The sequence below is a fragment of the Cannabis sativa genome, chromosome 4 (genome assembly GCF_029168945.1).
Source record: "Cannabis sativa cultivar Pink pepper isolate KNU-18-1 chromosome 4, ASM2916894v1, whole genome shotgun sequence".
Taxonomy (NCBI): domain Eukaryota; kingdom Viridiplantae; phylum Streptophyta; class Magnoliopsida; order Rosales; family Cannabaceae; genus Cannabis; species Cannabis sativa.
Window position 1 is genome coordinate 10,122,777 of NC_083604.1, and position 25,536 is coordinate 10,148,312.

At 28.1% G+C, this 25,536-nt stretch overlaps 2 protein-coding genes and 1 long non-coding RNA gene across 3 annotated transcripts; 1 reads left to right on the plus strand and 2 right to left on the minus strand.

Annotated features, from left to right (window-relative positions):
* Positions 1 to 6,417: 6,417 nt before the first annotated feature.
* LOC133037450 (uncharacterized) lies at positions 6,418 to 8,556 on the minus strand. The gene is made up of 2 exons (XR_009687571.1): positions 8,155 to 8,556; positions 6,418 to 7,005 (listed from the first exon to the last, which is right to left on the minus strand). It is a non-coding gene; the product is annotated as an uncharacterized LOC133037450 (long non-coding RNA).
* Positions 8,557 to 21,307: 12,751 nt separating this feature from the next.
* LOC115713194 (uncharacterized) lies at positions 21,308 to 22,964 on the minus strand. The gene is made up of 3 exons (XM_061114839.1): positions 22,389 to 22,964; positions 22,090 to 22,300; positions 21,308 to 21,843 (listed from the first exon to the last, which is right to left on the minus strand). The coding sequence occupies exons 1-3, from the start codon at positions 22,479 to 22,481 to the stop codon at positions 21,527 to 21,529; spliced, it is 621 nt and encodes a 206-aa protein (XP_060970822.1). The 5' UTR covers positions 22,482 to 22,964; the 3' UTR covers positions 21,308 to 21,526.
* A 585-nt stretch (positions 22,965 to 23,549) lies between these two features.
* LOC115714734 (uncharacterized) lies at positions 23,550 to 25,328 on the plus strand. Its single transcript, XM_030643490.2, has 2 exons — positions 23,550 to 24,318; positions 24,532 to 25,328. Exons 1-2 carry the CDS (start codon positions 23,723 to 23,725, stop codon positions 25,037 to 25,039), a joined length of 1,104 nt encoding a protein of 367 aa, XP_030499350.2. The 5' UTR covers positions 23,550 to 23,722; the 3' UTR covers positions 25,040 to 25,328.
* The last annotated feature ends 208 nt before the right edge of the window (positions 25,329 to 25,536 follow it).

Below are 25,536 nucleotides of genomic sequence, written 5' to 3' on the forward strand. Positions count from 1 at the left end.
ATTAAAATTTAGTTTTTATAAAAACTAAATTTACGGGAATAAACTTGAGTATATTTTATTTTTCTCAAAAAATGTAAATTTATTTAGGTAAATATAACATTTTTTTAGTTTAATTTATAACTTTTTTTCAAAATAATTTTTATATTTTTAATTATTTTCTTTATTTGTTAAGATATGAGTATATAAACATAAATAATTTTGATTCTTTCTTCAAAAAAATTTAGTTTATTTAAATTATATATTAGATTCTCAATCATTTTAGTTTAATTATTTAAGATTCGAGTTTATAAATAAAATAAAGTTTGACAATATTTTTTAGAAATAATTTAATTTTTTTTAAGTAAAATTAATATTTTTTTATTAATTTTATATTTTTTCAGGTTTTTTAAAAAATTTATTATTTTTTTCAAATTAATAGAATATTATAATTGCTTAAAAAATAGAATATTATAATTTTTAAAATTATTTTTTTAATAAAAGAGAGCAAGGTCAAAGCTCACGAGATAAAAATGTTAATTTTTAACGGTAAAGATAACAAAACCTAACAGAATGGGCATAATTATGTAATTGTTATATTTTAGGATGAATTTTTAACAAGCCGTATATTTTATGGGGCAAAATAAGATAATGTCGAAAGTTCAAGGGGTAAAAATGCTAATTATTCTTTCAATTTTTCACTCTCTGTTTTTAATTTTTAATAATCATTCATTTTGACTTTGAATTTTCGACAATATTAATTCAGCGATTTATTAAAAAAAATTCCTTAAATTTTTACCTCCCCAGAAATTTAGTCTTTTTGTTACGTCTCGTCTCGTTTCATTATTCTTTTATTAAACTTTGACAACTATCAAATTATATTCCTCAAAATAAAAATAAAAAAGATTCAACATTCTTTTAATATTATTTTTAGTAAATCTTAGAAAATTAATTTAGATTTTTTAAAAAAAAAAAATCATTTTGAATAATTAAAAAAATAAAAAAAAATAAATTTTAAAACTAATTAAGAAATCTAACAAAATTATTTATTTATTATTAAAACATCCATTGAGATATAAAAATATATTAAAAATTCAATTTTTATTAAAATTAAATTTTGCGAGAACAAGTTTGAGTCTATCTTTTTCTTCTAAAAATCTAGATTTGTTTAAGTAAACATATGATTTTTTTAGTTTAATTTCTAACTTTTTTTTCAAAATAATGTTATATTTTTATTGAATTTAATTATTTCTCTTTATTTTTATAATATAAGTTTATAATAATAAATACGCTTGATTTTTTCTTTAAAAAATCTTAATTTGTTTAAATTATTTATTGAATTTTCAATAATTTTAGTTTGATTTTTTAAGATACGTATTTATAAATAAAATAAAATTTGAAAAATATTTTTTTGGAATAATTTAGGTTTTTTAAGTGAACTTAATATTTTTAAATTAATTTAATATTTTTATTAGATTTTTCAATAATTTTTATTAATTTTTTCAGAAATAATATAGCATTATAATTTTTAAAATTAATTTTTTTTAATAAATGAGGCAAAAAAAATTTATTAGTCAAAGTTTATTGGGTAAAAATACTAATTTTCAACAGTAAAATAAACATAATCTAATAGAAGGAGCATAATTATGTAACTGTTATATTTTAAGGGAAATTTTTTAACAAGTCGTATATTTTAGGGAGTAAAATCAGGTAGTATCAAAAGTTCAAGGACAAAAATGCTAATTATTCATCCTAAAATACTAAAAAGAGGAACTATGTTGACCTCATTTTTAGTCAACGATACTGAGTCAATCAAAGTGATGAAATAATAGATGATAATTAATATATTTAAAAAATAATAACACCAAAATTTATAAGAGGTTCAGCCCTATGATTATGGTAATAATCTACTCTCCTTTTACTTGTATTACTTCGAAGAATTATCAAGATCACGAGGAGCTAGCCAAGTGATGTTCTTAATAATCTTAAGGAAAAGTTTACAATTATTTAGACAGCATAATGGTTGTTTAGAAAATTAGAATTCGGATCCCTTAGTAGTGAATTGGCTTAACTAATTATGGAGGAGAAGAAATACATTAAATTAGTTTCCTTGAAAAAATAAGAATAAAAGGGAAACAAAACTAATTTCCTAATATTTGTTAACCCCATCAAAGTAGAGATTTAAATGGGAGATATTTATGGAAAAAATTCCTAAAAATTGTGCTTCAGTCGTTTTCACCCTGTGCGGGCTTCACTATCACGCTAGAAGCTACTCGAATGGTAATATTTTACCTGTTTGGATTTTCCATGTCGATCTTTAGACTCATTCTTGGACATGAATCACCATGAACGGTACATTAAGGGAGATACCGTCTGTACAAGTATGAGAATGTTTTTCACATGTCATTCATATTGATGCCACGTCATCTTGTACAAAATTAGGATAATATTTGCCCCCCAAGTCCGCGTGGGAACTATTTGCTCATATGTGGACTTATTCGACCTCTGGGGTGCTTGAATGGGTGACATTTGTCTAGATCTCGTTGTCTTCCTTATTCCGATTGATCACGAGGTAAGAAGATCCGGCTACCCTTTCGTATTTCAAGCATTTATTACCTTGCTTCAAAAAATGGACATTGATATGCGCACTGATGGTTGTCCTTTCTAATAAGTATTGATTGTACTTTTTTGATTTTATAGTACTAAATCGGGTACACATCGGAAGAGTTGTTTCTGATAATCATTATACCATATGCCAAGATCACCATATGTATATATATTAAACTGAAAGTAAATAGATGAAAAGAACATTTACCTCTCGAAGTGTTGGAAATATTTAACCAGGATCTAGATTTACTAACAAGTATGTTTTATTAACATCCTGATATGAATTTCTAAAACAATGAAATAAACACATATAAAGTTTAGGAAATCTTGCATCGGGTGCAGCGGAATCATATGTCTCCTTCCGCTCAGATCTCTAGCCCTTGTATCCTTTCTATAGCAGAGTATCACCAAAATCTGAGCCTGAATGTCCTTCTCTTTAGTTTGGATTCTTCATAATCTTCCAGACTATGATTGAGATACCACTTGATGTGTGTGTGGGCACTCACTCTATCACTCAAGGTTTCGAAAAATTGAAGAAGAAAAGAGGGAGAGAGAGGTTCGGCTATAGACTATAGGATAGGAGGCTCAATTTTTCTGAAGGCAAAATTTCTGATTTTCAATCTCTTAATAAGTGTGAGCCACCACTATCTATTTATAGGTAACCACTAGGTTTAGGTTAGGAATTATTGGACATTAAAATAATGAAAATATTAATTGAAAAAAATCTCATTAAGTGGTCGGCCATGAGTTAATGGGCCCCACTTTGGTATTTTGTAATTTTGACAATTTTCATTTCTATTTTCTCAAAAACGCTAATTTTCCAATTCTAACCATTTAAATGCCAAAACTAATTATTTAATAACTAAAATAAATTATTAAATAATATTGTCATTTAATATATTTATTAATTAGACATAATAAAGTCTTTCAATTAATAAATAAAACCTAGAATCTCTTTTCTTCACAATTTAGCCCTTGCTTAGTGAAAATTCATAAACTAGACATAGTCTAATTTTAAAATTTATAATTGATTAATTAATCAATCATCTGAGTCTTACAAGCAGTATGGTCTCAACTAGAATGGGGACCATGAGCCTATATTACTGAGTTTCTAATAAGCTGAACTAGAATTTACCGAGTAAATTCCCTAACTTATTAATTCCTTGTTGCATCCACTCTTAGAACTTGGAATTGCACTCTCAGTCATATGGAACGCTCTATATGTTCCACCATATAGATACACTATCACATTTAACCATCGTTATAATCTCAATAATCAAAGATCCTCTATATAGATGATTTACACCGAGTAGGAACAAATTTACCGTTTCACCCCTCAATGTATTTTGATCCTTAAAACACTTAGCTACTTGTAAATGATATTTCGGTGATCTAAAATATAATCACTGAAACAAGAGCTCTTCCATTTACATCTATTTAAAGAGCTCTTCCATTTACATCTATTTAACCAAGCTCGAAGGGAATCATCATTTTACTTCTAAATACCTATAGAAGCTATAGATTCCATATCTATGTTTAGCGCTCCCACTCAATCATACTACCATGTTCCCAAAATGTACGTATCACCCTGACCCAAAAGTAAGCTTAACTAACAAATCAAAGAACACGAATAGTACTCTTGAGATTGAACCTAAGCATATCACGATTAAGATTTTTGATCTAAGATCAACTAGTGATATTGACTTAGAAAGATACAACGGTAAGTATTATAATATCTTTACCAAGATCAATATCGGTCCAGTCCAATGTATACTCCATAGATTCGAAACTAGTATACTTTGCTAATGTTCTGGAAAGAACATAACACTTATACAAAGTGTAAGTACACTTCATCGTTGATTATCACATCAGTGTAAATCCAATGCACTGATGAAACAGGGCTTTGTCTTTCGAAGCATATAATCACAATCACATTCCACTGTGTTGACATCACTGTGATTGTAAATGACTATATGTTCTGGACTTAACAGATTTTGTATATATATTAAACCATAAACATGAAAACAACATATGTAAACATAAATCACTTCTAATATTTTATTGATAACAAATCAGATTAGATTGTAATGGGTTTTATTTAGGGCATAAAATCCCAACACGAAGTCTATCAGGATATCCTTAATTCTTTTCGTAGGTTGTATCCTTGGAACGGTGGTGACAAAACTCACACCTTGATCTTCCAAACCTTCTACCACACACAAGGACTAGTGTAGGATAGTAGAATAATAATGTATATGAAGTTCTTGATCATATCTCAACACATGAGCAAGAACTATTTCTTTTTTGTGATAGATAGGGAAAGGTATACTGGTAAAAATCTTTTTAGGCTTTTAGAAAAATTACGTAAAAATTCTATATTAAAAAACTATATAAAACTTTGTTATACGGTATATTAAAAAAAAAAAAAACTAATAATAGTTTTATTTAATTAATTATTAAATTTAAACTTTTTTATTAAATTATATTTAATTATTTGAATAAATAATATAATCGAATTCGATTTTATATATTTATATCTTATAACCGATTAAGGGAATCTTCCAATCCCTTGAGAGAATATCTCAACTACTTTTAAAATTTAAATATTTATCTATTGAATTAATTAACCCAAAAAGACAAAACCAATGGGACACTCTACAATAGTGGGGGTGCATGCATTGTGTATAGACATAGTGCATGTGGTGCCTCCGTCTCCGTCTGTCTAAATTAAGACAAGGGATGTACCTTTTGTCCTGACAACTTTTGTCTTTCCACTATTTTATTAATTTGAAAAATAAATTATTTACTACAAAATAAATGATTGTTATTTTAACAATTCAAAATAGATTTTTCTGAACTTTCATATACAACTTTTATCCCACTTATCCCACCCCTTGACAGTGTTTCAAGCTGGCGATTCGGGGACTATGGACCTACAATTCTAAGTTCCAATAAACTATATTATTTATTAAATCTCATCAACCAAATAACCATGTTTATTAATTTCATGATTACTTCACTACAAATATAATATTAAACTCTTAGTAATTATAGAATTATATTTACCGAGTTTTACTGCAGTATCCATTAATATAATCAATTTCAGTGATTAGCCCTCCTAGTGTTGATTCGTAATTAGTTTTAATCAAATTACTGTTTTACCCTTATAATTACTAATTTATCTTTTAGTATCGCTAATTCACTAGTGAAAGTATAATTTAGATTCAATATAAATTTGCGCTCAACTTTTCAATTTTAGAATTAACACATAAAGGGAACCAACTATCTATTTGTTAGGAAAGTCAGGATTCTATAATTGTAGATCGTGTTACCTGTCATCCACATTATTAGATTCTTAAAACAGAAGTTGTAAGAATCATTTTATCTAAGAAACTTTACGAGGGAATCAAAGAAACTAATAACATGAACATGAGTTCATGATTACTGAAGATTTAGGTCGATCTACTATTGATCATCTTTATGATATGAATTAGGTCTTTAAAGTAAACGGTAAGTTTGATAAAGATAGCTTTATTCATACCGGTCCTTATCATATATAGTTTTTATTATATACAGCACATTCACTTAGATGTCATTCTACATCAGTAATCCAAATCGAGATTACTTGCTCCAAAATGGATATTAGTGAACCTACTAGCAACTGTTGATTAAAGATTCTTAAACTTTAATATGTTGTTGATTATTTTATTCATGGCTAAGTGATCTTAATTCTCCATACAACTACAAGTTACAGCCTCATATATGAATAAGAAATTTTTGCGATATTTATATATAAATTATTAAATATTAAATATTAATTAACAAACAAGTATATATGAAAATATTCAACTCTTATTTATAATCAAAAATGTTTTTATATGGTTTTGAAGGCATAAATCCTAACAATCTCCCACTTGTCCTAAAAGTAAATTGGGCATCTCCCTTAATCCCATATAAGTTATATGACCCATAAATATTTTGCTAGTATTGTCTTCGTGAAAGCATTTGCGAGGTTATGTTCCAACGGAATCTTCAAGACTGTCACATCACATTTCTGTACTATATTTCTTAGTAGATGATACTTTCTCTTAACATACTTGTGTAACACCTTGATTCTTAAGGATGCCACATGTGTGCTTTTACAAATTAGTTTATAATAATAAACTAATGATTTTACAAAAATTGTGATTTAATTAAAATTTAATAAATAATTAAAACATAAAATTTATTTTAGCGTTATACAAAATATTAAGGTTGAGGATCCCCTTAAAAATATTTACAAGAATTTCGTTAAAAGTTTACAACTAACACTTATATTTTTAGAGATGCCACCAACCAAAACCCTGATTACATGACACCGCCGACCGGATAAGTAGATATGTACATTTGTCGAGGAAAACCTCTGACTCATCCTTTCCTTAACTGCACCACAAAGCACTCATGAGTCACAAAGACTCAACAAGAAAAGCAAAAGCATAACAGCATACATTCAAGTTCAAATATAACCAAACATAATCATGAAACCATAATCAGATATCAACCATCCAGATAAACCCATATAATAGCAGACAACTAACATAGATAATCTCAAGTATACAAGCATCCAATATTACACATGTATTTGTCTAATAAGACAAGTTATTATCGTTACTTTATAAAGTAACCATTCTCATTGTTGCCTAATAAAGCAACCCTGATAAGCCTAGTCAGGCATCCAATTTCACTGTCATTACCTAATGAGGTAACCAACAAGTAAGAAACATAACAATAGTTTCAATATAGAGTAATGACTCTTTCTTTCAAAATGTTAATTACTGTATCTTATACTCGATAATAATCGATTCGTAGATGAGAATAACCATATCATATCTTGACATGATATGTGGTACGAATGTACTTTTCTTACTTCAAGTCCAAATTCTGCATGCTGGTTAACTCAAGTGAAAAATACCCGATGATCCCGAGCATATTATGTCACAACAATGATAATCTGATAAACAACTCATTTTAATTCATTATAGGACTTAAACTCAAAACAAGAAGTTCATCTATCGATAAATAGCGTAGAAATACCTTAATTATCGATAATACACAAAAATATAATTGCTAGAAAATCACCAAAAACAGCTCATTGTTTCTTGGGTTTTTATTGGGAAAAATGATCCACCATTTTTACAGTATTGTAAAAACGGTTAACTGTTTCTTTTCTGCAGGAATACTCAGACTCAGGTTTTTCAAAACCAACCTCTCCTAAACCTATCCAATCTCAACCAAACTTTCCAGAATAGCTTAAAATCACATTTATGACATATATATGAACTTAGAAATCACAAAGACACCAAAACTATAAAATCACTATTGAAGCTCAAGCTTTGAGTTTTTAAAACTCAAGCTTAAAATTCCAACACAACCAGAAATAACCTAACACTAAACAAACTTAAATTCTAAGCTAAACCATAATAAAAACAACTCCAATACTGCTAGAAAATCCCATACCCAAAATCACCATTGAGGCTCTTAAAACCTAACTTTAAACTTAGAAAAACATGCAGAAGAATCTTAGAAGCTTACCCCAACCTTTTTGTAGCTCCTAGGGTTGCTTAATTGTTGAGAAACTGAAGAGAAAAAGAGGAGGAAAACTTGGTTCTTCCTCTGGTTTTTTTGGGCCAAATGAAGGAAAATAAAAGAGGAGAGGAGGATAACTTAGTCTATTCTTGATTTTTCTACAAAACTCATAACTAACTTATCATTAATTAAAATCAAATAAAATAATAGGATAATAACTAATGAAATAATTCAAAACATTAATAAATGAAACACATGGCAATTACCAAATTGCCCTTCCTCACACTAAAACCCAACATTAATCTTTATGGGTAAATTGGTCATTTATTAAATAAGGCTCTTTTCCCCATAATTCCAACCATAACATAAATCTTTACGGTAACACTAAAATATCCACTAATATTGTCGTGACATAATTAATTGGGTTTCCATTGTTGTCAGACTTGAAAATATTTTATTTCACAAATATGATTTATTTTACCCACATAGTCTGATAAAATTTTCTTAATTAATAAATTACGCTTATTTATTTATTTTTATTAAAATCTCTAATTATTACATAATTAGCTTGTTATGAACCTCACCCATTATGCTTTAAATACATAATATTCTATATTTAATAAAATATTCCTTATTAAACATAATTATATTTTTTGGGATATTACAACTTGCCTCTTTTGTGGCTTCTGTGTTCCTTGAAGTTGGCCACCGCTCTACTGTTATCACAATGGAGAACCAGTATTTTTTCTACTTCTGAAACTACTTCCAAATTAGTGTAGAATTTCTTCAACCAAATCGCTTCCTTACTTGCTTTGCAAGCTGATATATATTCAACTTCCATAAATGAATCTGCCATACTAGTTTGCTTAATGTTTCTCCAGACTACAACTCCACCACTAAGAGTGAATACTGACCCAAATGTAGATTTTCTACTATCTTTGTCTGATTTAAAATCTGAATCAGCATATCCAATAGGATTTAACTCTCAACTGAAATATACAAGCATGCGATCTCTCGTTCTCCTAAGATACTTGAGAATGTATTTTACAACTATCCAGTGTTCAAAACTTGGAGTAGATTGGTAACGACTAACAATTCCTACAACATAGCATATACCAGGACCTAGACTCAGACCCCGACCTAGACCCCAAACCCAGACCCCAAAACGGGTTCGGGTTCGGGGTCCGGGCTCAAGATCTGTGATTTGGGTTCGGTCTAAGGTTAGATGGGTTCATGTTATGGTATGGTGCAGAATATTGATTTTTTTTTTTTTTTGTAAAAAAAACTTAAAATAGTTTTAAAAAACCTGAGCCAAACACAATCAAATTTTTAAAATGATAAAAACTGTTTATAATTTTTATTTTTGAAAACACAATTATAAAAATTAAAAACTGAAAATAGAACCAAACATTCTCTAAGTCTTTCCTAATATAGCTATGGATTGATTTAAAATAATCTAAATCAAATAATTTTTCTTAATATTATACTTTCGGCTTATTAGCTTTGTATAAAGTTGAAGGTGGGATTTGTCATGCACCTCAATTGAGTTTTCTAAGATCGTGTTATTTAGGAGCAAAGTAATTACTAATTAGACATATCATTGCATTACCATTTATGTTTCTACTTACAAAGCAGACCCATGAGGCCCATGAGTTGTATAAAGTAGGCCAGGCCTAAAACAGCCCAATCACAAAAGAAAATGTAAAAATTGTGCTTTGGAAAAAAAAAGTGATATATTTACATTAATCTTTAGCATTGTGTTTCAAAACACAATTATAAGTTTCTATAAAAAAAAAAAAAAACACACACACACAATTATAAAACTTGGTGCTAAGTTTAATATTTTTATTAAAAGTATAAAAGAATAATAATTTTATCATTAATAAAATTATGTAAAAGAATAAAAAAAAATAAATAGTTTATAATTAATGGTATAGCTAAATATACTAATAAAATAATAAAAGTGACATAAAAGTAAATAATAAAGTTGTGTATTTAAGATGATACAAATTTTGCATCATAGCAAATAGTAATATAAATTTGACACAACATTTGTTATGATGTAAAATTTGTATCACCTTTTAATATATTGTTGGAGTACATTTTTGACTCTGTGAGTTATATTTTAATTTTGCATCTATATTAGACTATGTCCTATAGATGGTATAAAATTTATACTAATTTTGGTTAAAAATAAGTGAATGTTATATTTGACTTAAATTTTGCCATTCTACTTTAATGTATTATGAGTAAAATTAATTTTATTTTCCATAAAAATATGTAAAGCATTAAACATTAATTGAATGTGTATAAAAACCTATTAAACAAATAAATAGAATGTAAAAAGTTTCGATTATATTTTTTTGATAAAAGTTATTAATTATATTAACAGAGTGATAAAAAATAAATAAAAAGTGATAATTATTGTAGTGTAAAATTTAGTTTATGCTATATTTTATATTAAATTTGGCACAATTTTTAGCATGTGCTAAATTTAGACCACATTAGAGCATCTTCAATAGAGATCTACAAATGTGATGTATTGTTATTTTTTAAAATATTTTGCTAAAATTTAACTCCAATAGTAATGTAAAATATATGTTAAATTTGGCATAAGTTCATAAGTTAAAACTCATGCTAAATTTAGCCCAAAAGATAGCATAAGCTAAATTTTAACCTACAATAAATATCACATTTTTTAATTATATTTTTTATACTCATTAATCATTAATACTATTCATTATTGAAAAATATTTTTATATTTATAAGATGTTTTTTTTTTGAATAAATATTTATAAGATATTAAAATAACATAAATAAAATTAATTATTTTGTATATTTTTAATATATTAATGCTAGTGCATTAGAGTACAAATATCAAAATTGGATTAAATATAATTTTATGATATATTTTAGATCAAATTTAATCTAAAATATATATCATTTATTAAAAATGGTCTTATAAACTACTATTCAAGTTTAATTTTATAAATATGAACTAAGAAATATATATACACTCTTCATAATACTCTATTACTGATTTTCTTATTGATGCTCTTACATGAAATGAATAAACATTCATAATTTCTTTGGAAAAGGGAAAGAGAACAAATTAAAACGTTAAGAAAAAAAAAAGTGGAGAGATTCAAAAAAGGCAATTTAATACCTTGAATAAAAGAAGAGGCAATTTAGTTAAGCACACGAATGGGGAAGAAAATTAGTGAGAAGGATGAAGCGAGGAGGCAAATACACGTAAAAGAAGGGAATCCATGACGGTGTGATGATGATGATGATTATGATACCAAAATAGCCAAAAGACCAAACTTTGTCTTCCCTATGTAGCTGAAATCATTACCCACCGCATCTCTATTCCATACCCTTGGTTTTAACAAACCTAATCATTATCATTATTCATTACAACAATACAACTTCTCTCTTCCTTAACTTTACCCTCTCTATATCATCATTACATTACCCTTCTTCCTTTTCCTCTCTTAACTCAAATTACCACCTTCACCTCCCTCTCTTTCTCTCTCTACTCATTACATTGTTAGGTTTAGTTTACCAAACCCCACCCTAACTACATTTTACTTATTTGTTTTTAGTATATATTAAAAATTAAGTGTCGAATTCAACTTCAACTAAAAAAATTGATACATCCAAATTAGTAACATAATTAGATTAAATGTATAATTAGATTAAATGTGATTGGATGATAATTTTTTAAATTTTATTATTAATTAAATTGAATCAGGTCGACTTAGATTTAAAGAAAAAAATTAATTAGATCGGATTAAATGTTTATTTTTAAATTAAATATATGTAGTATTTTATTTCAAAACTAGGAAACAAAGCCGCGCTTCGCGCGATTTTGAAATATTTAAAGAAAATTATATATATTTACATTCAAAAATATATTAATTTCATATTTATTTATTAGTTTAATATTTAAAAATATATGTAATATGAGTGAAGAATTTTTCAATTTAGTACTTTTTTATTTTTCATATAATATAATATTTTTGAAACTCATTTTATATTTATATATATACACATGTATTAAATCATCACTTATAGTATAATTGTTCATCAATTAATTATTATTTGTTTTTAATTTGTTTTATATTTTTTATAATCCTTATATAGAAAATATATACGGAACAATACATACCACAACTATTTTTATTTTTTATTTTTGTGTCATATGATTATTACAAAAAATAAATTAAAAGACAACAACAATAATGTGATAGAGTTCATAACATAAAAAATTATTTTTTTTAACAAAAATATATATGAAACTCTCACACTTTTTTTAAAACTAAAATAAAATATTACTTGACTTATTTGAGCTTTCTTATTTTATATATAAATATATAGATTTTATCAACTCAACTAATATTATAAATATTTATAAAAATATTAAATTATTTATATTAGTGTATATACTTTAGACCAAACATAAATAAAATTATACAAAAAAAACACAAATGCATGTACATATATATAGGGAAAAAAAATAGAATACAGTGATAAATGAAATGTCATCCCAACACTCAAGAGGTGTAACTAAAATTGTATTATAATTATTATCATTAAAAAGATATTGATGATTATTAAAAATCGTATGATTATTGCTTTTAGAATATCATAGGTTATTTTTTATTCTTTATGATTTTAGAAATTGTATTTAATATATTTTTTTATTAATTATTATGGTGATATATTAATACTATTTATAATTCTCGTTATTATTTTTTTTCCTTCAATTATTAATATGTATACACACTTTTATATAGAATATGTAAAGACATATATATGTTACGGTTTTTATAACTGATTGTCATATTTATTATTATAAGATATAATTGAATATTAATTATAATTGTGGTTATTGTTAGGATAATATATAGATTAAGAGTATAAATTACGAAAAATTAAAAAATTGCAAAGAAAGAAAGATAGGCTGCCACTTAAGAGTTTATATATTGATTTGTAAAATAATTTATATTAATGCATATTATAGGTAATACATAACAATAGAATTTTTCTAATTTTATACATATATAGAGGTATATATCAGTGGCGGACCCAGAATTTAACGTGAGGGGGGGCGTAAATAAATTTAAAAAGAAAATATTAAGTGTAGTTAGTGGAGTTTGAACCTTTACCCTCTAACCTATTTACCAACTACATTAACCATTACACCAAGGTTACTATTATATCTATAAATATCATCTTTTAATACAAATATATGTTGTAACTAATTAAAATACATATACATTTTTTTCTCGATTTTTTTTTCAGGGGGGCGACTGCCCCCCCTCGCTACAATGTGGGTCCGCCCCTGGTATATATAATAGGTATGAGATTAGTTATTAAGAAAATATGCTATAATAATAATAATAATAATAATAATAATAATAATAATAATAATAATAATAGTGGGAGTTATAACAAATGAAAGGTCACCATTGATAATGAATGATAATTAATTAAAAAAATACTAATACAAACATTAAATTTTAGAATTAAATTATAATTAATTAATAATCTTTCATTAGTAATAACATAAAAAAATAGAAAAAATAAAAAATTAAATAAATTCAAAATAATGAAAAAAAAAGAACATAGAAATAATGCAGGGAGAATGCCACAAAAATCTATAAGTAGCTTCCAAGAGTCTCAAAGCCTACGACAGTTGAAAAAAAATAATATTAGTACTAAACAATGCAATATGATTAAATATAGAGAGAGAATTAAGAAGGTAATTACTTTTTTTTTTAAATACCAGCTTCGGTAGTGCAGAAGACAATATGATCACAAAAATTAATTTATCAAAATATTTTTTATAAGAAATTAAAAACAATTAAACATATACACACTGCACACAATCTCAAAATTTTTGTCTAAAAAAAGGAATAATAATAATATTAGAGACAAAGATAATAGCATAAGTATACAAACCATATCATCCTTACAAACTATCTTTGTCTCATCTATCGTCCCAACCCACTCTGTGAACCTACAAAACAATAACCCATAATGTTGAATCATAAGGTCAAGTTCATTTAATTTTAATTATGAGATTGAAAACATATATTGATCAAACAAATCCTAATGAAAACAAATGATAGATCATAGAACACAATATAAGTTAGGAAAAAAAAAAGAAACTAACAGAAGAAATTAAGAAAGGACTTACATGGAGATGTTGGTGGGAGGTGATGATGATGAAGAAAAAGAAAGAGCTTCAAATGCAGAAATAACCTCACACGTCGGTAGAGCCATCCTCTATAGTGATGATGGTGGTGAACAAAGGGCTATATATGATGATTTTGGACAATGAATTCCAAAGATTAGGAAGTTTCAGTTATGGAATGAAAGAAAACCCTAGGAGAATTTTTAAGAGAATTAGTTGGGAAGTAATGCGTTACAATTAGTGACAAAATTAAATGAGAGATTTAAAAAGTTAGAGCGAATTAAATGAGAAAAATAGAATAAAAATCTAATTAAATCACAAAAATTGAGATAATTAGGATTAGCCAAAAAAAGCTTATAAACTTGCCACTTCACCACTCTTTAAACATTCCTTTATATATATATATTGATTGATTATTTAATAATAAGTCAAGTGAATGGTATTTAATTTCTAGACATTATTAATATTGAACCATTTTTTCTAATAAAAAGTAAAAATTTATTTATTAATTTAGATTAAAATTTATTTTATTTTACTACTTCAAATATATAATATATGCTTTTGATGTGTTTGTGAAATTTGAGGGCAAAGTGAAGTAAATGGACTACATCTTTATCAAGATGATCTCTTTATATTTTAAAAAAATCTCTAAATTAATTAATAATAAATCATATCGATAATTAAATATAGAGAAATGTTAAAAGGTACTACTAGTGCCTAATACATTTCTCGGTGTCATACTGCTATTAATGTAATTAAGTATCAGGTTTCATATAATTTAAAAAAATAACTTTTAAAGAATATTGCTTACCAATCATACGACGCTATCTACAGAAGATATTGAGGACTATTAGTGTCCAATAACAATACTCTTAAATATATGTATATGCATAAATAATTTATATTGAAATATTATACATACTATTTAGTAAGTATTTTCAATTTAGGCAATTTTTAATGACACACTAAAAAACTATATAATAATTTTTCCTACAAAATGCTTCATATTTTAATAGTAATCTACAGTGTCCCACTAATAATAGTAGACACTATAAATTATGATATATTTTTTAAGGCTAATTAGGATTTTTGTTCCCTGAACTTTGACATGTACCAAATTATGCCCCCTGAACTTTTAAGGTCGTTAAAAATGTCCCCTGAACTATTGAGATTGTTGGATTTAAGGATTTTTATCTGATTTCATTCAATTTTACTATTTCAATGATTGTTTATGTACTAAACTATACTCTCCAGACTTTGATATCTACCAAATCATGCCCCTCGAACTTTGACACGTACTAAATCATGCCCCTTGAACTTTCATTCATGTTAGACTTTTTTACTAAAATTAAAAAAAAAAAATCCTTAAATCCAACAATCTCAATAGTTCAGGGGGCATTTTTAACGATCTTAAAAGTTCAGGGGGTATGATTTGGTACATGTCAAAGTTCAAGGCGAAAAAATCCTAATTAATTTTTTTTAATAATTAAATAATTTATTTATGAAGTAAATATTTTTATTATATTAATAAAATAATATTATAATAAAGAATATAAATTTTAGTGTTTTGATTAAAATTAAAAACAAATTTAGTACTAAAATAATAATTTTTAGTGTTGAGTTAACACTAAATTTAAATTTTATCATTAGAATTACGCTTAGTGACTTATCTTAAATCAATATAGTTGCTTAAAAATGCTCACCACGTATTATTTTAGTATAAAATTAGGAAATAAATCGTGCTTCACGTGCATTTGTATGTTAATTTAATGATAATTAAGTTATAAAATTATATAAAATTTTAAATTTTGACATTTTTATATAATTTTTTTAATAATATAAATAAGTACTCTAGTAAATTCTTATTTTTTTTACCCTTAATAACATAAGAAAAATAATTTAATATTGTAGTTTTAATTTTTCTAATTATTTTAAACTAAAAAATAATAATTAATTATTAATATATTATTGTAATAAAGACAGTTTTTAAAAATATAACAATTGATAAATCTATAAAAAATTTATTAATTTAAAATTATTGTCACCACTGTATTTCACTCGTCACTATATTCAAAGTCGATGTCATTACTGGATCTCACTTGTAATAGTCATCATCTTGAAAAAAATATGTATTACAATTGACAAATCTATTTAAAATTCATCAATTTTAAAATTATTGTTATCATCATCATATATCACTTATCACTTGTATTCACTATTAAACTATTGTCATCACTCTATTTGATCACTTGTATGAGTTTGCTCTATAAATAAAATAAATCAAACAATAAATTAACTACTCATCACTTTTATACATAAATCAATAATGGGCAATTTTTTTATAAAGGAAATATACTAAATTATTGGAATCATTTTTTAAAACAAAAAATAATTAAAAAAGTATTATGTATTAGTTTATATAAAGACTTCATATATAACTGTAATGACTGCATTTTAGAATATGGATTAGTAAAGGCAATTAGAGTTAATTATTGATATTTTTATAATTATACATGAATTTATTATTTTGTGGGTCCCATTATTAGAATGGACATTAGAGTTATAATTTCTCAATTCCAGAGATTTTATTAAACTCTAGAGGTATTATTTGTGTTATATATGAAAAATGTAATTTTTTATGATTTTTGTTTGGCGACGACAGAAAAGGCGATGGATGGCCGTTTGAGTCACATGAGTAAGTTTAGAACCTTTTTTTTAGTGGGATAAATATTTGAGATAAATAGAATACCAGGTTTAAGCGAGATTGTGGTTTTGGACCATTTTACCCTAGGCTTAAAATGGCTTAAGTTTAAGGAACAAGGGTATTTTGGTCATTTGAATTGTGGGTGTTGGTGGTTGTTTTGGAGCTTGACAACTGGCCATTTAGTGTCTTAAGCTGAATATTGAATTTAGGCTTTATTCATTTAGAAGAAATTAAGAAAAAAATCAAGAAATTCCTTTCTTTCTCTCTTCTTTGCTCGACCACCACAAAGACCAGCAAGATCAACCCTAACCCTCACCTGTTTTTTTTTTTTTTTTGGATTTCAACTAAAAATTGAAGTATTTTTAAGTGGAGGTAAGCCATAGCACCTTGATTCTCTAGTTACTTAAGCTTGAAGTTTAGTTTATAATTCAATTTTGAGTTGTAGTGGCTGTTAGGGTTTGAATGAATTGTGATTCAATTTCTAAGTTTAATTTGAGTTAGGTTTGAGTTCTTGCTGCTAGTTTGGGGGTTTGGTGTGGTGGATGCACAAGTTTGAGTTTGAAAACTCAAGCTTGGTTCATCTATGGCACTTTTTGATTCTATGTATATTTTTGAATTTTATTAGTTGGATTATGTTGTTTGAGGTTATTATAGGCGTTCGAGAAGGTTTGGTATGGATTGGGCATGTTTTGAGCAAGATTCAAATTGTTTGGGGGAACCTAGTGCAAACCGGTTAACCGGTTTGACAAATTCTGTAAACCGGTTAACCGGAACAGGGACATGTTTCCCGAATTGTTCGATTCGTCAATTCGTGCTATTTTTCAGAGTTTTAGTTGGTTTATTCCTTGATAATTAAGATATTATTGTATTAATTACCAATAGCAGAACCCTTAGTTAGGGGTTTGGATTTTCTAGATTAGGGTTTTGGCGTGTCATTTACCCGTTTATATGATTGTGATTAGGGCATCCATCCAACACGAGATTTTCTGTTCAGGGCGACTAACTCAGTTGAATTCAGAAACAAAGTAAGAATAGCATAGAACCATATTGTATATATGTGAATGTATGTATGTGTGATATATATGCATGCTTGTTGTGATTCGTACACTACCAACACTAGTACAGTAGCGGTGCAAAGTGCATTAGTATAGTGTATAATGTTTAAATAGTACGTTACAGAGGTACCAGCACAAGTACAGAAACGTACGGGGTGTATGTGTTGGGTTTTATGCCCTAAATAAAACTCATTTCAAGATAATCAGATTTACTAATAAAGATCAGAAATAACAAAATGGAGAATCTGGCTTAAGAAGGAGAGAAAGAGATCCAGGTTCAGATCTTGATAATGCTCTGCTACAAAAAGGAATCAAGGGCTAGAGATCTCAACGGAAGGAGTCATTATATTCTACTGCAACCACTGTAAGGTTTCTTAAACTTTATATGTATTTATTTCATTGTTTTAGAAATTCATATTAGGATGTTAATGAAACATACTTGTTAGTAAATCTAGATCCTGGTAAAATAATTTCAACATAGGCATAAAAACCCACCTCAAGCTCCTCTGGATTGGGAGCAAAGATTTACGAAAATGCAAGACCGTATTCATCGGCAAGACGAAGAAATTCTGAGGTTGAGGTAGTAGGGTCCTCCTGCAGTGCCTCCACCACAAGTTTAAGCCGCTTTAGTTCCTCCGGTGCTAGTAGAACAACCTATTGCTGGCAACCGTATGGAGCCACTGTATGAGAGATTTTGCAAGCAGGCACCTCTAGTTTTTCTGGGAGGTCCGGATGTGATGAAGGTTGAGCAGTGGCTCACTGTGATAGAAAGGATTTTGAATTTCACGGGGGTCATCAGAAATGACGAGTGACTTGTGCTACCTTTCAGTTCTAGAAAGATGCGCTCGTGTGGTGGGAGTTAGTGTCCCTCACCCAAGACGTCACTATTATGACTTGGGAAGAATTCCAAGACTTGTTCAATGCTAAGTATTACAATGAGGCAGTCCGTAGTGCTAAGCAAAAAGAATTCATCGAATTGGTTTAGGGTGATGACATGTCAGTAACGAACTACACAACAAAATTTGATCGTCTGACCAAGTTGGCTTCGGGTATAGTGCCCACGAACTTCAGGAAGAAAGAAAAATACTTGGCGGGTCTAAATGCAAAGATTAGACATGATCTGGTGATTATTACGAATGAAGCAACAACTTATGCAGAAATGGTTGATAAGTCTCTGCGAGTCGAAGGTCTAGTGAAGTTTCTTCAGGAGCCCCGAGTGACTCCAAGTGTTGGTGGAACCGTCACTCTTCCTACTACTGCATACGGTGGTGATTCCACCGCTGATCAGAAAAGAAAGGCTACCTCAGCATCTCGCGGCTCGGGACAGAGTAAGCGGTTTCGAGGGATAACCAGATTTGTCTTAACATTTCTAGATCAGATTAGTATTAAGTTTTATTTTGACTAAAAATCAGTTCAGGGTCCTATTTGTACAATTTTAAAAAATACAAGATTTATTTTATCATTTAACAAAACAGAGGGTCCAATTGATAACTTTTACAAAACACAGGGTCTAAAATGATATTTAACTTAGGTGCCGTTTGGTAACACTTTTAGTTTCTAATTTCTTAATCACAAAATGAAAGTAAAATTTTTGCTTTTAAAAAATAAAAATGCATTGTGTAACCACTTTTATTTTTAATTTTAAAAACAGAAAATAAAAGTGTTTTCTGTAAAGTTCATTTTTATATTTTGTTTTTATTTAAGTCGGGTCTAGGTCCGGGGTCGAATTTGGGTTTGGGTCAGAGCCCGGATTCAGCGCCAAGGCCGTTGGGTTTGGGTCGGGTCTGGTTGGAGTCTAAAATATTGATTAAGAAAAAAAAACTGTTGAAAAAAATATTAAAAGTGATTTTGTTTTGTTTTTAAAATTTTGATTCTCAATTAAAAAATTGAAAAGTGAAAACAATTTTATAGAACATGATTTTGAAAAATATTTTTTACTTTTCTAATTTTAAAAATAAAAAATTGATTAATAAAGTGTTTCCAAACGCCACATTTGTTTTTAAAAAACAAAAATGCGTTCTGTAACCACTTTTATTTTTTTAATTTTAAAAACAATAAACAAAAGTGTGTTTTATAAAGTTTATTTTTATTTTTATTTTTTTATTTTATTTAAGTCGGGTCTAGATCCGGGATCAGATTCGAGTTCAGGTCAGAGGACGAGTTCAGTGCCAGGGCTGTGGGGGGGAGGATTTGTGTCCAGATTTGGTCGGAGTCCAAAATATTGATTAAGAAAAAAAAAATATTGAAAGTGATTCTTTTTATTTTAAAATTTTTATTATCAATTAAAAAATTAAAAAAGTGAAAACAGTTTTATAGAACATGTTTTAAAAAAATATTTTTCACTTTTCTAATTTTAAAAATAGAAAACTAATTAAAAAAAAATGTTACCAAACACCACCTTAATTAATAAGCTAAATATAACACAAAATGACATTTTTAAGAGCACCTCCAAGGAGGCAGCAAAAATTGAAAAATGAAGTGGTTAATGCTCCAAGGAGGCAGCAATTATCACTGCAAAATGAGGGTTTGTCTACAGTGCACGGCTTATATGCCGTGCACTGTAGCGACAACATTGATGGTTTTTTTTTTTTTTTTAGTTTTTTTAATAATTTAATTAATATTTATATTATTATATTTGTAAAATTAAGAATTATTTTTTGGGAAATTTTTTAATACACATTTTTAAAAGTGATGTACGAATCTACTCCTATTTATTTCGGCACCCGACAAACTTTTTTAGTTTATTTTTTTTATATAGTAGTGTATATTATAATTATTTAAGACATCCTGTAAAATTTAAAAAAATTTAGAAGAATTTAATAAGCCGAAAATAAAGCACTTCTTTAAAAGTGGTGCACTGATTTACTTCTACCTGTTTCGGCATTCGGGAGACTTGTTTAGTCTTTTTTTTTATGGTCGTGTACATTATAGTTATTTAAAACATCTTGCAAAATTTTAAAAAATTTAAAAAAATTTAACATGCCGAAAATAAAATTCAAACTTTCTGTTGCGTGACTCTTTTATTTAGAAGAATACATTGTAAAAGCACTTTATAATATTTATTTTTGTGTAAATTTAAATGTGAATATCATAAATTATTTTTTTCTTTTAATTATAATTTAAGTAAAAATTTATTATATTTTTTTATATTAAACAATAAAAATAATTTTTAAAATTGAACACATATTAAAATTAAAATTAAACACACTAAAACATCATATTCTTATTAATCAATAGTACACATATTTTATATTACACAACAGAACATTATAAAATTAAAGCACACTCAATAATACATAATAAAAATATTACAAACTTAAACATACATTTAAAAATTAAAATACAACACACCAAACATTAAACGGAAAAGTAATAACACAGATACGAACCTTCAAAGACAAAATGAGATACAACAATTTAATAATGTGGAAGATTATTTCTTGATCCGCCAAGATAGTCATAATACGGACTATAAACTTGTGAGTCATTTTCAGCTCTTTCACCTTGATCTTGAGATCGTTGATCTTCATCTTCAACGCCATGTCCCGAATCTTGAGATGCTCGATATTGTGACCCCTCATATTGTGATCCCTGATATTGAGATCCCTGATTTGGATATCCCTGATATTGAGATCCCTCATATTGAGATCCTTCTCCTTGTTCTCCAACTTCGGATGTTTGTGCCCTTTCTTTGTAAATTCGTCTTTTTTCACTTTGAATGTACTTATGAAACTCTGGATCGGATATAGAATTCAAATCCGTGAATAAAATTTTTTCGTCAGCCTTTCTTCTGTGACGTTCATTTCTATCCTTGTTACTCTTTTCAATAACTTTAATGAGTTCTTTATTTTGTTCCATTAGTTTGTTGAATTGATCATTACCTAATTATTTTTTCTTTGCTTTTTTTACACCACATGGTCTTTCTGTTGGATAAGTATTCATTTCCTCATTATTCATGTTTAGATCAAATGAACTCATACCAGTGGATGCCGATGTTGGAGACTCAAAATTGTGAGATGATGATTTCGATGAAGTGAAACTAGGACCTTCGTGTTGGAATCTACGTGGTGCATTGATGTTTTCATCATTTGAAAACTTTTGAATACCTTTGAGGATGTGCCACACATGATCAAATTTAAAGCCTTTATCGTACTTTTTATCTTGGGCTAATAACATCTTCGCTTGAATTAACTGTTGCAATATAAATTAAGTAATAACGTTAATGAAAATTGAAAAATAAGATAGTAATAATAAATAAATTATAATAACAAACACTTACAATGTCTTCTGCTGAAGCACCACTTGGATTTTTATTTTCAATTTGGTTGATACATGCCCTTAATTTTGCACATGCACTATTAATAGTAGACATTCGAGTTTACAAAGATCTTACTGGTCGAGGTTTATTACTAAATTTTCCATCTTTGTGGTACTCTGATTGAACTCTTGCCCAAAAATTATTACCTGATTGGTTTCTTCCTACGATTGGATCTTGAGAAATGTCAACATAGACATGACACAAGTGCACATCTTCCTCTACTGAGTAAGAAGAACCGCGAATGGATGGCATTTTTGAAGAAAATATAGCTATTTAGGAAATATGTTGAAGAGATGTGATCAAATTGAATGAGAAGTGTGAGATTATATAGGAAAGGAAAATACATTGCAACGGTTGAGATCGTGGTGAAATGATATCAGCGGCCAAGATTAAACTGTGAGATTTCTTGTCTTTTAATTTTGGAATCAGAAGATAAGGATGTGATGTGACAACACACTGCAACGGTTGAGATCGTGGTCAAATAATTTCAGCGGCCAAGATTAAATCACTAGATTTCTTATCTTTTAATTTTGGAATCAGAAGATAAGGTTGTGATGTGACAACACACTGCAACGGTTGAGATCGTGGTGAAATAATTTCAGCGGCCAAGATTAAATCACTAGATTTCTTATCTTTTAATTTTGGAATCAGAAGATAAGGTTGTGATATGACAACACACTGCAACGGTTGAGATCGTGGTGAAATAATTTCAGCGGCCAAGATTAAACTGTGAGATTTTTTGTCTTGTAATTTTGGAATCAGAAGATAATAATGTGATGTGACAACACACTGCAACGGTTGAGATCGTGGTCAAATAATTTCAGCGGCCAAGATTAAATCACTAGATTTCTTATCTTTTAATTTTGGAATCAGAAGATAAGGTTATGATGTGACAACACACTGCAACGGTTGAGATCGTGGTCATATAATTTCAGCGGCCAAGATTAAACTGTGAGATTTTTTGTCTTGTAATTTTGGAATCAGAAGATAAGGATGTGATGTGACAACACACTGCAACGGTTGAGATCGTGGTCAAATAATTTCAGCGGCCAAGATTAAATCACTAGATTTCTTATCTTTTAATTTTGGAATCAGAAGATAAGGTTGTGATGTGACAACACAATGCAACGGTTGAGATCGTGGTGAAATAATTTCAGCGGCCAAGATTAAATCACTAGATTTCTTATCTTTTAATTTTGGAATCAGAAGATAAGAATGTTTACACTATAAAATATGGATATGATACATGATATGAGGCACACCAAAAATATATACAATTTAACTTTGAAAAAAATATGAATTCTTATCCTGGTAGTTCATCGTATTTATCATCATCGTCTTCTTCAGATGATGAATATTATGATGATATAGAAATGCAAGTGGTAGGTCAAATCACTGCTAACAATAATTTTTGTATCGCTCAACACCAACAAAATCAAAGCTCACGTCGAGGCTCGATTCCTGGTCATATAGTTATTAACCGTGACCGGGAAAATGCTGATCGTAATCTTTTCAACGACTATTTTGCAGAGAATTCTCGATTTACCGATTTGATGTTTCGCCGAAGATTTCGAATGGGTCGTCCTTTATTCCTTCGTATTTTGGATGCTATACAAAGACATGACAATTACTTTCTCCAGCGAAGGGATAGAATGGGAAAACTCGGGTTATCAGGCTTGCAAAAAGTTACAGCTGTATTTCGTATGCTAGCATATGGTATGCCGGCAGATGCTACCGATGAATACATCAAAATAGGAGAATCTACAACTTTAGAAAGCTTGAAGCGATTTTGTCGTGCTGTTGTTGAGGTGTTTGGAGCCCACTATCTCCGATCACCCAACGCTCATGATGTTGCAAGACTACTCCACATTGGTGAACGTCGAGGTTTTCCAGGAATGTTGGGAAGTTTGGATTGTATGCATTGGAAATGGAAAAATTGTCCAACTGCTTGGGGAGGACAATATGCCGGTCGTAGTGGGTCCCCGACTATTATTCTTGAAGCAGTAGCTGACTATGATCTCTAGATATGGCATGCATATTTTGGCTTACCAGGATCTAATAATGACATTAATGTGTTAGAGGCATCCCATCTTTTTGCTAATCTGGCTGAAGGTATTGCTCCACCCGCTAATTATGTTATTAAAGGAAAAGAGTACAATATGAGTTATTATTTAGCCGATGGTATATATCCAAAATGGTCCACTCTTGTTCAAAATATCCATGATCCACGTGGTCCAAAAAAGAAACTATTTGCAATGAAACAAGAAGCATGTAGAAAAGATGTTGAACGTGCATTTGGAGTATTGCAATCTAGATTTGCAATTATTGCTGGACCGACATGTCTTTGGAATAAAACGGTTTTACATGATATAATGACTTCATGTATTATTATGCATAATATGATAATAGAAGATGAACGTGATCTAAATGCACCAATTGAAGAGCGTGTCGAAGTGTCAAGTCCAGAAATTGAGATGGTAGAAGATGATAATGCTCGGTTTCAAGAATTTCTTGCCAGACATAGAAAAATTAAAGATAAAGATGCTCACATTGAGCTTCGAAATGCATTAATCGAACACTTGTGGGACGAATATGGTAACTCACAAAATTAATATAATTTAATTAATTTTAAGTGTGTGTTTCAAGTTTAATTTAATTTAATGTAATTTTTTTGTCATGAATGTAATGTTTGTTCTCTAGTAATGTGATATTTATGTTATTGCAATATGATATTTTAATTTATCGAATTTCGTCGATTTTACAGTATTATTGTCTTTAATCACATTAGTAAGTTTATTTAAATATAACAATTGTGGTAATTTTTGTTAATTAATATGATATTATTTTTTTAATTTATTAAAAAATTAATATAATAATAAGGAATATTTTTTTTAGTGTAATTTTTGGTGTTGTGGTTGGAGTAAAAATAATTTTTGATACCAAATTTGGTGATAGTGTAACACCAAATTTAGCACCAAAATCTTAGTCTTAATTAGCAAAAAGAAAAACCATGATTACAAACATTGATTTTATTATTTTTTTTTACTCTTTTTAAATAAAACCAACAAGAAAAAAAAGATAAAGGAAAAAGCAAGAGGAATTGATTTGA

Bases quoted from the DNA above. Each gene is read 5' to 3' on its own strand.
- LOC115713194 (XM_061114839.1), bottom strand. From the start codon at position 22,481: ATGTCTACTATTAATAGTGCATGTGCAAAATTAAGGGCATGTATCAAC. The intron at 22,301-22,388 runs GTAAGTGTTTGT...ATATTGCAACAG, and splicing joins GTGCTTCAGCAGAAGACATT to TTAATTCAAGCGAAGATGTT. The intron at 21,844-22,089 runs GTATGAGTTCAT...TATCCGATCCAG, and splicing joins TCCAACATCGGCATCCACTG to AGTTTCATAAGTACATTCAA.
- LOC115714734 (XM_030643490.2), top strand. From the start codon at position 23,723: ATGAATTCTTATCCTGGTAGTTCATCGTATTTATCATCATCGTCTTCT. The intron at 24,319-24,531 runs AGGAATGTTGGG...TTTTGCTAATCT, and splicing joins GGTGAACGTCGAGGTTTTCC to GGCTGAAGGTATTGCTCCAC.